We start from the raw sequence: 15,587 nt of genomic DNA, 5'->3' as shown, positions 1-15,587 counted from the left end.
GGCTGCAACCATTCCCTAAGCACGGTTTGCTGAATTCATAGCCCACTTCGGGTTACCGTTTATTTTTAAGGCCGGTCCTTGCCTGACAAAGCACACCACGTACGAGCTTTATTTGAAAAACCCCGCGCGGGTTTTTCAGCAGCTCCCTGACCAGGAGGCTACGGCAGCGCTGCGGCCACTCCAGCGCGTGCTCTGCCGGACCCCGGCCCAGTTACAGGCAGGCCGAGCAGCGAAGGACAACCCGGACCTACGACTGGTGCCGGCGCCCGGTTCTCAGCGGCCGCAGTGGAGATCAGTGCCAGGAAGCGTGGGTAGCAGGGAAACCACGCCCCCGCGCGAGTGTCCGCCAATCGCAGAGTGCAGTGAGGCGCGGCGCGCTGGGAGGGCGGTGCGTCCGGAGAATCCCCGCCCCCAGCCCGAGCGTCCGCCAATCGCAGAACGTGGTGTGTCGCGGCGCGCCGAGTTGGTCCGGGGACGCGCGGCCTTCCGGCGGCCTGAGGGGGTGGCACGCTCTGGAGGAGGCGGCGCGCGCGGAGATGCCCCGCGGAGACCAGTCTCGTGGCTCGAAGGTAGGCTGTGGGTCTCTGGGCGCCGTCTCCTTGGTCCCCCCACGTCGGCTCTGCCCGCGGGGCGCGTGTGGCTGGCCCCGGGCTGGTGGGCGGCCGGGGCGTCTGTGGCGTGGACGCAGCCCGCGTTGGAGGCGGGGCGGGAGGGGCCGCCTCCCTGGAGGGCGAGGGTCGCGGCTGCGGGGCGGCCGGAGCGGGTGAGCCCGGCCGTGTGGCCCGAGTCCACCTGGTGCTCGCGGGTCTCTGCTGGGCCGCAGGGCGACAGCGGCGTCCTGGGGTCCGGGAGGGCCTGCGTAGCCGCCGCGTCTGCGCCGCGCTGCCTCCCCTGCCACTTCCGACGCCGGAGCGGGAGCGTCTCGGCCGAGTCGGGCGCGGGGTCCGCCTGGTGACCACGCTGAGAGCGGCGCAGCTGCGTTCTGAGTGTCTTACGTTTGTCCTGCGTGTGCCCTTTACCTTTTGAAAGCGATTTCTGAGCTCCATGCTTACCGACATGCTTGTCTCGTCGTACTGAAAACTGAATGAAAGCAGACACTGACTCCTTTCTTGACTCCTCTTTTCTTACCAAAAAAGTTCCTGAAAAAATAGTCCGCGCACGCTGGTTCAGCCGCCGTCTCACTGCTGTGTCTCCTTGCCCCTGGAATATCATTGGTTGTCACGCACGCTGTCAGTTTTGTGACTACCCATTTACGAAGTCCAGGAAGCCCATGACAAGCATACCTAACCCTGATTTCAAAAATACTAAAATGTGAAGAAAGAAAAAACCAAGGAATCAAGGAAGTATGTTAAATTGTTGAAGCCCATGTAACTTGTGAACTTGGTCACTGTAGCATTTGACACATTTGCCACTTGATTCTTTCCCTGTATTGCAACTGCTCATTTATTTCTCCTTTGCTGCCTTCCTGCCAGGTTCTGACTTCTGACTTTGCGCCTTTTTCCTCACTTTCCAAGTTTGTTCTGGGAAGTCTCACACATTGATGTTAGCTGTCCCTCTGTATGGGCGATTTTCAGATGTGTATTTGACCTTTCCCTTGAGCGCGGTTTAAACGCAGTGCACCATGAAGTTGTCATTTTCTCGCCCTTAGTCCCCTGGGTGCCAGCACTTCCTCCTGTGTTGTGCTGCTCTCAGCCTGTTGACACTGATGCTCTCTAACTGCGATTGCAGGGTGCACTTCAGCAGAAACCGTCAGGAGACTTGGAGGAGCAAGGTTCATTCCTCACAGGTCCTGGAGGGTGCATGGTACACCCAAGGACCTCACGGTGAGGTTGGGGGGCGAGACACAGGGAGAGAGGGACGGCACACCTGGGGTCTGCCTTTATTAGGGTCTGGGGGTTAGGTGTCTAGAATTTCGGGGATTCATTCTTCGTTGGCTAATTTAAAGCAATAGCAGGGAGGGGGAAGCACGGTCACTCAAATGGTCAGTTATTTAGGTTACCAGGACTTGTTGAAAGAGGAACCTTCATGGGTGAGGGCAGCCTAGTTCCTTACCTGGTTGTTTTGCAAGTAGCTCTGGCATACAGCTGTAGATGCTTTTATTCAAGGTGGATTTCTTCTAAAGTGGATGCCACCTGGCAATCAGATGCTTAATGTCAGGCACTTACACTACATCCTCAGTTAGAAATCTTCATGTTTTTGACTTGATACGCACTTTTCCCTTCGTCATTCTATCAGTTTTCAAGACCTTATCACAGCACCTGTCATAATCCTTTGAACATATTAGATACTTAATAGATATCTGATGAATGAATGAAAGGAGAACTAGTATAGAAGGTTTGCAAGTATTGTAGGTATGAAGAAACATGGAGAAATACCCTGGTCAGAAGACTTGGGTACCAGTCTCAGCTCTACAGCTAACTAATTTTATAATTCTGGGCAAGCCATGTAGATCTTTCTGGACTCTTAAAATGGAAGTTGATATGTGCCTGAACTAACATCGTAGAATTGGGAATAGTATTGGGAAAGGACTGAGTTGATAGATAATAAAAGGAAGATGAGACTTAAGTACCTGAAATTGAAAGATGAAGAGGGAAGAGTCAGTGGTGACGCAAAACTTGAACCTGTGAAAAATGGGAAGCTTGGGGAGAGTTAGTTGCTTCTTACCTGATGTTAGGGAACTTAAGGCCCAGGGAGAGATTAGGCTCCAAGTTGCTCCACGGCTGGGTGTATTTTATTTCTTTCTTCCGTCCTGCCTTTGCCCCCTCACTGTCCTTTCAAGTGCTATGATTCTTATTCCCTTTAAGCTTTGTCTTCTCCCTTTGATAAATAGCCAGGAACGACCACAGGTACTCCCTTTACCTATCAGTTGCTTACCTTCTGAGATTTCCTGGTCCTCCCCTCACTCTCACAGTTCCTTCTGCCTCCTCAGACTGAATTATAGCTCTCCCCCTTCTCTTTCTCACTGAAAGGAAAACTATCTTGGTAAGGTCATAAAAGAAATAAAGGAACATGATATCTTTCTGATGACACCCTCCTTCTCTACTCCTTTGGGTCCCCATCAGAAAACCTTATTTTATTTCTGGTGCTTCTTTCATAATAACAAGGACATAGTAATTTTTAATTAAATGCAGTGTACGTGTCATTTCAAAGAAGTTGTTTATTTTTCAAGAAAGGGAAACATTGCTTCTTTGAAGCAGGATGGGGAGGAGCCAAGGATAGAATGAGGACCTGGCTTCTGTTACAGAAAGGGGCTAGTATTAGGTAATAGGAGTATTTTTCCTCTGAGACTATAGGGAAGAAGGAGAGCGCAGTAGATGGGAGGTCTGCTGAGTTTTATAGTGGCTTATTTTAACCTTAGAGAAGATGTGACGGCTTGCGCTATGATGGTGACAAGGAGAGGTAAAGGCAAGCACGGGTGTGGAACTTGTGTATGTAAGTGTGTGTGTGAGAGTAGAGGGGTAGGGAATGGTAAGAGTGTTTACCAGCATTGACCAAGGACAAGTAATAAGAAAATATGAAGAGGGCCACTCTCATTTGTGGGTCTTTTTATCCTAGCCTTGTGGGTTGGTGATTGGTAAAGTGAATTGGTAGAAGGGTAGGAGTCTTAATGCTTGAAAGGAAACACTGACGTACTTGGCCGTAAGCGTGCAGAATGGCAGGTGAGACATCATGATTAGGAGGAGGCTAGTGGCTGATACCGTGACTGGGCTTGAGACTTAGAAGTTCCAGTGATATTCCCAGGTTCTCAACCCGGTCGGAAAGCTCAGCTGCTGTTATGTGCCTTTGAGTTGAAGGTGCACGTGACAGTTATCGCTAGACACTTTTGTTAAAGTGAGATAATGCAGAATCAGTGGCTAGAATCTTTATTTCTGGAATTAGACATACTTGGGAGAAAATCCTGACATGTTGCTTACTAGCTCTCTGACCAGCACGATATACACAGCATTTCTAAGTTGTAACTGCTTTGTCTATCAAATGGGGATAAGATAATACCGATCTTGCAAGGTTGGTATGAGGGTTAAATGATGAGAACTGCATGAAATGATGTACTGAGCGTATAGGCACTCGATTAATGTTAGTGATAATGAAAGCAATTAATAATAAAACACTATGATAATGAAAGAAATTTCTAGATGAGGACAGAGCTATTGTTCATCCTCTACTGTTTTGCCTTTAGATTTCTCCAGAATTGCTTCACTCAATTTGTTGAACAAGGAATAGGAAGAGGGCTTAGTTTTAAAGTTGTTCAGTGGTGGAGAGAGATTCTCTCATAGTTACCTTGGTAGGAGTACATTATGGTTCCAGTTTTAGCCCTTGGTAATCCCATTGGATGATTTACCAGTGGCTCTGCTTCTCAGAGTTGGACTCCTTAGTACTGATATCCTAGTCTAGACGTTGTCTTATCCTTAAAATGGAAGGAAAGGAGAACTAACATTTATTGAAGACTTTTCGTATGTCAGGTACTTCACATATATATTTCCTGTAAGGGGAAAAATATTTTCTTTTAAATCAAAATAATATGTGCTCATAGATAAAAAAAGTAGTATGAAAAAATTTCTCATGAAAACCAGCAATTGTTGCCCTGCTCCTTCCTGCACTTAATCATGTTCCTGAAGGCAATCCCTGTTTAAAATTGAGGTAATCGTAGAATCACATAACAGTTGTAAGGAATTACAGACATCTCACGTATTCTTTATCTAGTTGACCACAATGGTAACATTCTGCAAAACTGTAGTACGATATCACCACCAATGTATTGACATTAATACAATACAACTGTCTTATTCAAATCTCCCCAGGTGTGCATCTGTGTGTGTGTGTGTTTAGTTCTGTACAGTTGTATCACGTGTAGGTTCATGTATCTACTACCACAGTCAAGTTACTGAACAGTTTCATCAGCATAGGATCCTTTTTATAATCACACCGACTCCCATTAACTCCCACCCCTAACCCCTGGCAATCATTCATCTATTCATTATTTAAAAGTTTTTGTCATTTCAAAAATGTTATTGGGGGCTTCCCTGGTGGCGCAGTGGTTGAGAGTCCGCCTGCCGATGCAGGGAACACGGGTTCGTGCCCCAGTCCGCGAAGATCCCACATGCCGCGGAGCAACTAGGCCCGTGAGCCATGGCCACTGAGCCTGCGCGTCCGGAGCCTGTGCTCCGCAACGGGAGATGACACGACAGGGAGAGGCCCACGTATCGCAAACCAAACCAAACCAAACCAAACCAAACCAAACAAAACAAAAATGTTATTGGGATAGGATCATACAGTTTATAACCTTTTGACATTGTTTTCCTTATTTTTCTTTCCACTCAGCTTGTCTAGGTTGTGTATATCAGTAGCTTCTTCACTTTTATTGCTGAGTCGTAGTCCATGGAATGGACTACCGCAGAATGGATGTACCACAGTTTCACTTAGCATTTTACCTGTTGAAGTACATCTGGGCTGTTTCCAGTTTCTGGCTATTAGAATAAAGCTGCTGTGAACACTTGTGTACAGGTGTTTTGGGGAACATATGTTTTTATTTCTCTAAGGTAAATGCCCAAGAGTGTAATTGCTGGGTCATATCGTAATTTGATGTTTAGTTTTATAAGAAACTAACAAACTTTTCTAGAGTGGCTGTACAATATTACACTGGCAATGTATGAGTGATTCAATTTCATAGATAATAAATTCATGCTTTTAAAGTACAGAATTCAGTGGTTTTTAGTATATTCACAAAGTTGTACAAATATTTCTTATTAGAGAATATTCTCATCACACTGAAAAGGAACTCCATGGCTGTTAGCAGTCATTCCACATTCTCTCCTTCCCCATCCCCCTGGCAACCACTAAGCTACTTTCCATCTGTATAGATTTGCCTATTCTGGACATTGCATATAAATGGAATAACATGGTCTTTTGAGACTGGCTTATTTCACTTAGCCTAACATTTTCAAGGTTCATCCATTGTTGTAGCATGTATCAGTACTTCATTCCCCTTTATGGTTGAATAATTTTTCATTGTATGGTATACGACATTAAAAAAATTCCATTCATCAGTTGATGGATATTTGGATTATTTACACTTTTTGGTTGTTATGAATGATGCTGCTATGATCGTTTGTATACCAATTTTTGTGAAGATGAAAGTTTTCATTTACCTTGGATGTAAACCTACCAGTGGAATTGATGAGTCATATGGTAATTGTATGTTTAAATTTTGAGGAACTGCCAAACTGTTTTCCAAGTGGTTACATTTTTTAGTCTCACCAGCAAGGAATGAGGATTCTAATTTCTCCGCATGCTTGTCAATACTTGTTATTGCGTTCTTTTGACTTTAGCCATCTTAATGGGTAGAAAGTGGTATTTTATTGTTTTGGTTTTGATTTGCGTTTCCCTAATGACTAATTATGTTGAGTATCTTTTCACGTGCTTATTGGTCATTTGTGTATCTTCTTTGAAGAAATGTGTATTCAAATTACTTGCCCATGTTTTTTTTTTAAATTTGGCCCTGTTGGATCTTCGTTGCTGCATGTGGGCTTTCTCAAGTTGTGGCAGGCAGGGGCTACTTTTCGTTGCGGTGTGCGGGCTTCTCATTGTGGCGGCTTCTCTTGCTGGGGAGCACAGGCTGTAGGTGCACGGGCTCTAGAGCGCAGGCTCAGTAGTTGTGGCGCACGGGCTTAGTTGCTCCGCGGCATGTGGGATCTTCCCGGACCAGGGCTCGAACCTGTGTCCCCTGCATTGGCAGGCGGATTCTTAACCACTGCGCCACCAAGGAAGCCCTTGCCCATGTTTTAGTTGGATTTGTCTTTTTATTGTTGAATTGTAAGGGTTCTTTATAAATTCTCTATACAGTTTCCTTATCAGATATGTGGTTTGCAAATATTTTCTCCCACTCTGTGGGCTTGCTTTTCATTTTCTTAATGAGGTCATTTGAAGCACAAATGTTTAAAAGTTTTGATGAAGTCCAGTCTTTTTACTTTCGTTGCTTATGCTTTTGGTGCATATCTAAGAAATCACTTAGGTCATAAGTCATAAAGGTTTATTTGTATGTTTTTTTCTAAGAGTTTCTAGTTTTAGCTCTTACATTTAGGTCTGTGGTTCATTTGGAGTTAATTTTTGTATGTGGTGTAAGGAAAGGGTCTACCTTCATTCTTTTTTTTTTTTGCGGTACACGGGCCTCTCACTGTTGTGGCCTCTCCCGTTGCGGAGCACAGGCTCCGGACGCTCAGGCTCAGCGGCCATGGCTCACGGGCCTAGCCGCTCCGCGGCATGTGGGATCTTCCCGGACCGGGGCACGAACCCGTGTCCCCTGCGTCGGCAGGCGGACTCTCAACCACTGCGCCACCAGGGAAGCCCTACCTTCATTCTTTTGCATGTGGATATTCAGTTGTGCCAGTACCATTTGTTGAAAAGATTATTCTTTCTCCATTGAATTGTTTTTGCATTTGCTTTTTAAAATCAATTGACCACAAATGTAAGGATTTATTTCTTAAGTATGAATTCTGTTCCATTCATTTAGGTATTACCCTTATGCCGCTACCATACTTTCTTAATTACTGTAGCTTGGTAGTAAGTTTTGAAGTTAGGAAATCTCTAGCTTGAGTTCTGTTTCAAGATTGTTTAAATTATTCTGGGTTCCTAGCATTTTCATGTGAATAGTAACATCAGTCAATTTCTGCAAACAGCCATGTGGGATTTTTATTAGGTAACTCTGTAGGGAAATTGGAGAGTATTGCTGTCTTAACAGTATTAAGCTTTCCAAGCCACGAACGTGGGGTGTCTTTCCATTTTATTTAGCTCTTTCATTTCTTTTAACTATGTTTTGTAGTTTTCACTGTAGAAGTCTTGCACTTCCTTGATTAAACTTATTTCTAAGCATTCTATTCTTTTTGTTGCTATTAATGGAATTTTTAAAAAATTCGTTTTTTGTGTTCGTCATTGCTAGTGTATATAATTACACTTGATTTTTTTAATATTCAGATTGTGTCTTGCAACTTTGCTGAAGTCATTTGTTCTAATTGTGTGTGTGTTTCTTAGGATTGTTTATATATAAGACCATATCATCTCTAAGTATTCAGAGATAGTTTTACCTCTTCCTTTCCAGTTTGGATGTCTTATTTCTTCTCCTTGCCTAATTGCCATGGCTAGAACCTCTAGTACAATCTTGAATATAAGTGGTGAGAGCTCACATCCTTTTCTTGATCCTTATCTTAGGGAGAAAACATTCAGTAATTTATTATGTATGATGTTAGCTGTGAGTTCTATTTAGATATTCTTTATCGGATTGAGGAACTACTGTTCCATTGCAGGTATGTTGAGAATTACTATGGAAGGGTGTTGGCTTTTGTAAGTTTTTTTTCTGTTGATCCAATTTTTTCCTTTGTCCTTTATTAATATGGTATATTTATTGAGTTTTGGATGTTACATCAATCTTGCATTGCTGGAGGGAAAATCCCTATTGGCCGTGGTGTATAACCCTTTGCATATATTGCTGGATTCAGTATGCTAATATTTTGTTGAGGATTTTTGCAACTGTATTCATAAGTAATAATGGTCTAGTTTTTTCTTTTTGATGTCTTTGGTTTTGTTATAAGGATGTTTGGTTTCATAGTATGAGTTAGGAGTTTGTGAAGCATGGATATTAATGCATTTTTACGTTTGGCATAAGTTATTAGTGTAGTCGTCTGAGTCTTGCTTTTTCTTTGTGATAAGTTTCCAAATTACTGATTCAATCCATTTGTTATGTCTATTAAGTTTTTTTAAAAATTAATTAATTTATTTTGGCTGCGTTGGGTCTTCGTTGCTGAGTGCTGACTTTCTCCAGTTGCGGCAAGCGGGGGCTACTCTTCGTTGTGATGTGTGGGCTTCTCATTGTGGTGGCTTCTCATTGTGGTGGCTTCTCATTGCAGAGCACGGGCTCTAGGTGTGCGGGCTTCACTAGTTGTGGTACGCAGGCTCAGTAATTGTGTCTCACGGGCTCTAGAACACAGGCTCAGTAGTTGTGGCGCACAGGCTTAGTTGCTCTGCGGCATGTGGGATCTTCCCGGACCAGGGCTCGAACCCGTGTCCCCTGCATTGGCAGGTGGATTCTTAACCACTGCGCCACCAGGGAAGCCCTATTCAGTTTTTTAATTTCTACTTGAGTCAGTTTTGCTAGTTTGTGTCTTTCTTGGAGTGTGTGTATTGTATGGCAGTTACCTAATTTGTTGGCGTACAGTTTTTCATATTATTCCCTTATAGGGTTTCCTATAATCCTTTAGTGCTTTTTCTCTTTCATTTCTTGTTTTTGCAATTTGAATCTTCTCTCTTTCCCTCTTTTTTTTTCTTTTTGTGAGTTTAGCTAAAGGTTTGTCCGTTTTGGTCTTTTCAAGGAACCAACTTTTGGTTATATTTATATTCTTCGTTATTTTGTTTTCTATTTTATTTCTGTCCTCATTTCCTTCCTTCTGCTTGCTTTGGGTTAGTTGCTCTTATCTTTCTAGTTTTCTAAGATTAGCAGTTAAGCTATTAATTTGAGGCCTTTTTAAAAATAGATATTTACAGCTATAAGTTTTTTTGTAAGCATTGCTTTTTTCTGCATCTGCAAGTTTAATATATCTTATTTTTTTCATTTTTCTCATAATATCTTCTAATTTTTCTTGTTATTCTGTCTTTGATCCACTGGATATTTAGGAGTGTGTTGTTTAATTTCCATATTTTTGTGATTTTTGCAGTTGTATTTTTGTTGTTAGTTTCATTGTATTGTTGTCTAAGAATAGTAATATGCTCTCACTCCTTTACAATGTATTGAGGCTTGTTCTATCTACAAGAAGGTTTCATATGTATGTAAGGAGAATGTGTATTCTGCTCTTGTTTGTTTGAGGGGGTCTTCATGATTTCTTGTGGGTAGTCAGCTATTTTATTGGGGATCCTTTTACATGACGAGTCTTTCTTCTCTTGCTGCTTTTATGATTTCTCTTTGTCTTTTAGTAGACATGATGTGTTCAGGGTTGGTCTCTGAGTTTATCCTCAGAGTTTTTTGAATTTCTTGGGTGTATAATCAACATTTCATCAAATTTGGGAAGTTTTTGGTCTGTATTTTTTCAGATACTCTTTCTACATCTTCCTTTTTTTCTGGGACTCATGCATATATTTGTATACCTGATGGTGTCCCACAGGTCTCTGAGGTTCTGTTCATTCTTTTTTTTCCTGCTCTTCATCTTGGATACTCTCAATTGTCCTGTTGTAAAGTTTGCTGACTTTTTCTTCTGCTAGCTCAAATCTGCTATAGAGCCTCTCTAGAGAACTTTTCATTTCAGTTATTGTACTATTCAGTTCTTGAATTTCTATTTGAGTGTAGTGGTTTCTTGCTTTCTTTCTAAAAAATAATTATGTCTTTATATTCTCTATTTGCTGGGCTATTTTATTTTGACTTTTTTAGACAATTTCCTTTTTTTTCTTTGAGCATATTTACAGAAGCTGATTTAAAGTCTTTGGTGAATCCAGCTTCTGGCCTCCCTCAGGTACAGTTTTTCTTGACTGCATTTTTCTTGTTATACCTTTCTGTTTCTTTGTGTCTTACGATTTTTGGTTGAAACCAGACATTTAAAATATAATGCAACAACTCTGGACATTAAGTTCCCATCCCCTCCCCAGAGGTTTTTTAATTTGTTTGTTTTGCTATTTGTTTGTTTAATGACTTTCCTAAAGTTTCTTAAAGTTTGTAAAGTTCCTGTTTTCTGTAGGAAAAGGGGCATCTCCAACTTTTCCTGCTACCTCTAGGAGATGGGTCCATTAAGGGGCAAGGAGTGGATTGCCATCAAAGAGCTGGAAGTAAAGGAGCCTTGCTGTCCCAGCCCATGCCCTGCCCTGTGAACCCGGACCCATAAACTGCATAAAATGGAGTGTTGGTGGCTATTTGAGGCTTACAGTAAATGCCAAAAATTTGAGGAAAAAAATATTTCCTGTTTGTAGCTGCTGAACACACTACAGTGTTTGTTTACTTGTCTGTGAATTATTGGACAGATATTTCTTTAGATGCTTTGAGCCAATAAGTCTTTCATTCTTTACTGAAGAGCTGTGTGTGTGTTGAGGCGTGCCTGCTATAGTCTGGCAGTTTATAACTGACTTAACTTTCTCCTTGTGCAGGGCCTTGACATTATCCAGAGCTGAGATATTGGGGCCTTCTCAGGTTTTTCCTGGGCATACACACAGCCCTGCAGATCAGGTAGCATTCCAGATCCCCTGGAACATGTCAGATCTTTTCAGTGCTGCCTGTGGACATCTTATTCTAAAGATATTCCTTCGTTAGCACTTTTGACTCTTTGGTCCCTGAAACGACTATTGCTGCCGCAGGCAGCTATAATATGAATTGCTGTCAATTGTTTTAGACAAATGCCCTGGTGATAGGGCTTTCCCATTGAGTGCGACCTGTGAGTCAGGTCGAACTAAGTTCTGTGAATAAGTTTTTTTTCTCAGGAGCTGCCAGGCAGTTCAGATAGTGATAATACTCCGTGGATAGGGCCTTTTGAGGACCTACAAACCCAGTTTGCTCTCTCCTCTGACTGCTGGGCTGCCAGTTTACACAGCTTATCCTGGTTATGAGGCTGCTGTTTTTCAAGGCTACTATGGAGCTAGAGAGGGGGCATGAGATGAGGGCAAATTAAAACACCAAAAAGTTCACTGTTCTTGTCGATATTAAGCTCCTTTTCTTGAGTGACTGCTGTTCAGATTATGAGCCTATGGTTAATTTCCAAAGTTTTGAAAAATTAAGCTTTGACTATTTTTTCCCGCTGTTATTATTTCTTTTATGAAGGAGCAAGTTATTAGAGGTTCTTATTCTCTTATTCTGGAAGTTTGCTCATCAGGTTTTTTATTTTAGCCATTATGATAGGTGTGTGCTGATAACTCATTGTGGTTTTAATTTGTATTTCCATGATGGCTAATGATGTTGAACATGTTTTTATGTGATTATTTGCTATCTGTCTATCTTCTTTGGCAAAATACCTGTTCGTTTCTTTTACCCATTTTTAAATTGGATTTTTTGGGGTTATTGCTGAATTTTGAGAGCTTAAAAAATATTCTAGGTACTAGTCCCTTGTTGGACATGTTGTTGCCAAATATCTTCTGGCAGCAACATTTTAAAATTTTTACCATGTTCATTTGATAGTTGGTGCATTTGCTATCAAATCTGTAACAACTCTTTGCCTAGCTCTGGAACTCAAAAATTTTCTGTTTTTTTCTAACAGCTTTATAGTTTAATGTTTTACATTTAAATTTATGACATATTTTGAGTTAATTTTCATATAAGGTGTGAGGTTTAGGTTGAGGTTTTTTTTTTCTCTTTTTTTGGTCTATGGACTTTCAGTTGTCCACTACCATTTATTGAAAGTCTGTTCCTTCTGCCATTGAATTGCTTTTGCATGTTTGTCATAAACCAATTGTGCAAATATGTGTGGGTTTATTTCTGGGTTTCTGAAGTGGTCCAGTCATCTATGTGTCTATCTCTTTGCCTACTAAGCCTTAACATTGGATAGAGTGACTTTCCACTTTATTCTTCTTCAAAACAATTTTAGCTCTTCTAGGGCCTGTGGCTTTACCTGTAAGTTTTAAAATAGTTTGGCTATGTCTACAAAATACTTTCTGGAATTTTGATAGGAAATGAATTAAAGCTATCTGTCAATCTGGGGCAGATAGACATCTGTGAGTCTCCTAGTCCATGTCTCTCCATTTGTTAATCTTTGGGTTCTTTCATCAGCATTTTGAAATTTGTAGCATGCAGGTGCCATACATGTTTTGGTAACTTTATACTTAAGTATTTCATTTATTTTGGTGTGATTGTAAATTGTATTGTGCTTTTAATTCTGGTTTCTACATGTTTATTGTTAGTATTTAGAAATGGATTGGTTTTCGTGCATTCATGTTATATTCTGTAGCCTTGCTGAACTCAGCAAGGCTGGCTAGTACTTATTAGTACTAGCCATTTTTTTTTGGTTAGATTTCTTGGGATTTTCTGTGTAGACTATCATGTCTTTGTAGTTTTGTTTTATCTTTTTCAAGCTGTATATTCTCAAATCCACTGTTGTCCACTGCCGCCCCCCCACCCCTGTCCCATCTCCCTGCCTTATTGTAGCAGCTAGAACTTCCAGTACCATGTTGGATAAGAGTTATGAGAGTGGACATCCTTACTTGTTACTGATCTTAGGGGGAAAGCATTCATTCTTTCCTGGTTCAGTATGATGTGAGCTGAGGGTTTTTGGTAGTTGGTCTTAAGTTGAGAAAGTTTACTTTTATTTGTAGTTAGATTACAGTTTTATAATGAATTGGTATTGGATTTTATTATATGCATTTTTTGTGTGCCAGATGCTGCAGTTTGTCTTTTCAGCTTGTTGATATATGGTAGATTACATTGGGTGATTTTAAAAAAAATTGATCCATATATATTTTTTAATTAGTTAATTTATTCTTTTTGGCTGTGTTGGGTCTTTGTTGCTGCGTGCGGGCTTTTTCTAGTTGTGGCGAGCGGGAGCTACTCTTCGTTGAGGTGCTTGGGCTTCTCATTGCGGTGACTTCTCTTGTTCTGGAGCATGGGCTATAGGTGCACAGGCTTCAGTAGTTGTGGCACGTGGGCTCAGCAGTTGTGGCTTGTGGGCTCTAGAGCACAGGCTCAGTAGTTGTGGTATGGGCTTAGTTGCAGGCTCACTAGTTGTGGTGCATGGGCTTAGTTGCGCTGCGGTGTGTGGGATCTTCCCGGAGCAGGGATCGAACCTGTGTCCCCTGCATTGGCAGGCGGATTCTCATACATTGGTTGATTTTTGAATGTTGAATCAGCCGTGCACCCCTGAAATAAACCCCACTTGGCCTTGGTGTACATTTCTTTGTAAATGTTATTAGATTCCTTTTGCTGATATTCTGTTGAGTTTTTTTTTGCATTTAAATTCATAAGAGACGTTTGGTCTGTAGTTTTCTTTTTTATATTGTCTTTGCCTTACTCTTATCAGGGTAATGTTAGTTTCCTAAAATGAGTTTGGAAGTGTTCTTTCTTGTTTTATTTTCTGGAAGTTATTATAAAAAGTCGATGTTAATTCTTTGTTGAAGGTTTGTTAGAATTGTATAATGAAATCACTTGGGCCTAGTGGTTTGTTTTCTGGGACTTTTAAACTTCAAATTCAATTTATTTGATGATTATAAGGTCTGTTTACATTATCTATTCTTGGTTGAGTTTTGGAAGTTGTGGTTTTTGAGGAATTGGTTGACTTATAAATTATTGAGTTTATGAGTGCAAAGTTTGTAGTGTTCCTTTATCTTTTTAATGGCTGTAGGATTTGTAGGGATATATTTTTTCAATGGCTGTAGGATTTGTAGTGATATCCCCTATTTCAAACTCATATTTGTCATTTGTGTCTTCTCTGTTTCTGTTTTTTGTCAGTCCTCATAGATGTGTATTAATTGTAATAATCTCTTGAAGGACTAGCTCTTGGTTTTATTGCTTTAAAAAATAGTTGTTTTCCTATTTTGAATTGAACTGATTCCTACTATTCTCTTCCTTTTGCTTGCTTTAGTTATTTTTTGTTCTTCTAGTTTCTTGAGGTTGGAATTTAGGTTATTGATTTGAGTTTTTTTCATTTCCAATGAAAATAAGTTGACCCTTGAACAGTGAGGAGTTTAGGAGGCTGATACCCTGTGCAGTTGAAAGTCCATGTATAACTTCACAGTTAGCCCTCTGTATCTGTGGTTCCACATCCATGGATTCCGCCACTTGTGGATCATGTGGTACTGGAGTAGGTATTTATTGAAAAAAATCCATGTGTAAGTGGACCCATGCAGTTCAAACCTCTGTTGTTCAAGGGTCAACTGTATTTAATGTTATGAATTTCCCTCTCAGATCTGTTTTAGCTGCATCCCATATATTTTGATTGCTGTTTCTTTTTTCATTTAATTTTGTATGTTTAAAAAAATCTGTTGAAGACTGTTTTACTCATGAATCAGAAACTTGTTATTTATTCATGTTTTTATCATTTATCTGTTTTGTTTTCATTATTGGTTTCTAATTTAATTCATTTATGATTAAGCCACACATTCTGTATGATTTCATTAAATTTATTCTCTGAATATGCTACATTTGGGTGAGTGTTCCTTTGTGTTTGGAAAAATAATATGTATTTTGTTTTTGTTGGGTGGTGTACTCTCTTTGTGTCAGTTAGGTATTGTTAGGGTTTTTTTGTTTGTTTTGTTTTTTTGGTGAGATCTTGTATGACTTACATTGTTTTCTACCTAGAAGTTCTATCAGTTGCTGAGCATGGTGGGCAGGTGTCGAAATCCCCAACTGTAGTGGTGGATTTGTGTATTTATTCTTTCAGCTCTATCAGTTTTGTTTTATGCATTTTGAGGCTCTGTTGTTTGGTGTTTATAAAATTAGTAGTGTTGTATCTTTCTGTTGAATTTATTCTTTCATTGTTACATAATTTCTTTGTTTCTAGAAATTTCTTTTTGACCTGAGGTCTACTTTACTAGATACTAATATAGCCACTTTTGTTGTCAGTGTTTACTTGGCATATGTTTCTGTTCATTTACTTTCAACCTCCCTATAGTGTTGAACTTGAAATTAGTTTCTTCCAAAT

General features: G+C 40.6%; 1 protein-coding gene across 6 annotated transcripts in view; it reads left to right on the top strand.

Moving 5' to 3' along the window:
- Window positions 1-446: 446 nt before the first annotated feature.
- Window positions 447-15,587, top strand: part of SPIDR (scaffold protein involved in DNA repair) — a 354,441-nt gene continuing 339,300 nt past the window's right edge. For all 6 annotated transcript variants that reach the window (XR_013824509.1, XR_013824510.1, XM_079901470.1 and 3 more), the window contains exon 1: window positions 447-569. Coding sequence is in view for 4 of the 6 variants with exons in the window: in XM_079901470.1 (XP_079757596.1) it covers window positions 537-569 (33 nt within the window). In the remaining 2 variants the exon portion in view is untranslated. The remainder of the gene's footprint in view (window positions 570-15,587) is intronic.

The sequence above is a fragment of the Stenella coeruleoalba genome (assembly GCF_951394435.1).
Source record: "Stenella coeruleoalba genome assembly, chromosome: 17".
Taxonomy (NCBI): domain Eukaryota; kingdom Metazoa; phylum Chordata; class Mammalia; order Artiodactyla; family Delphinidae; genus Stenella; species Stenella coeruleoalba.
Note: the sequence above shows the minus strand (reverse complement) of the source record. Positions and strands in the feature narration are given on the sequence as shown.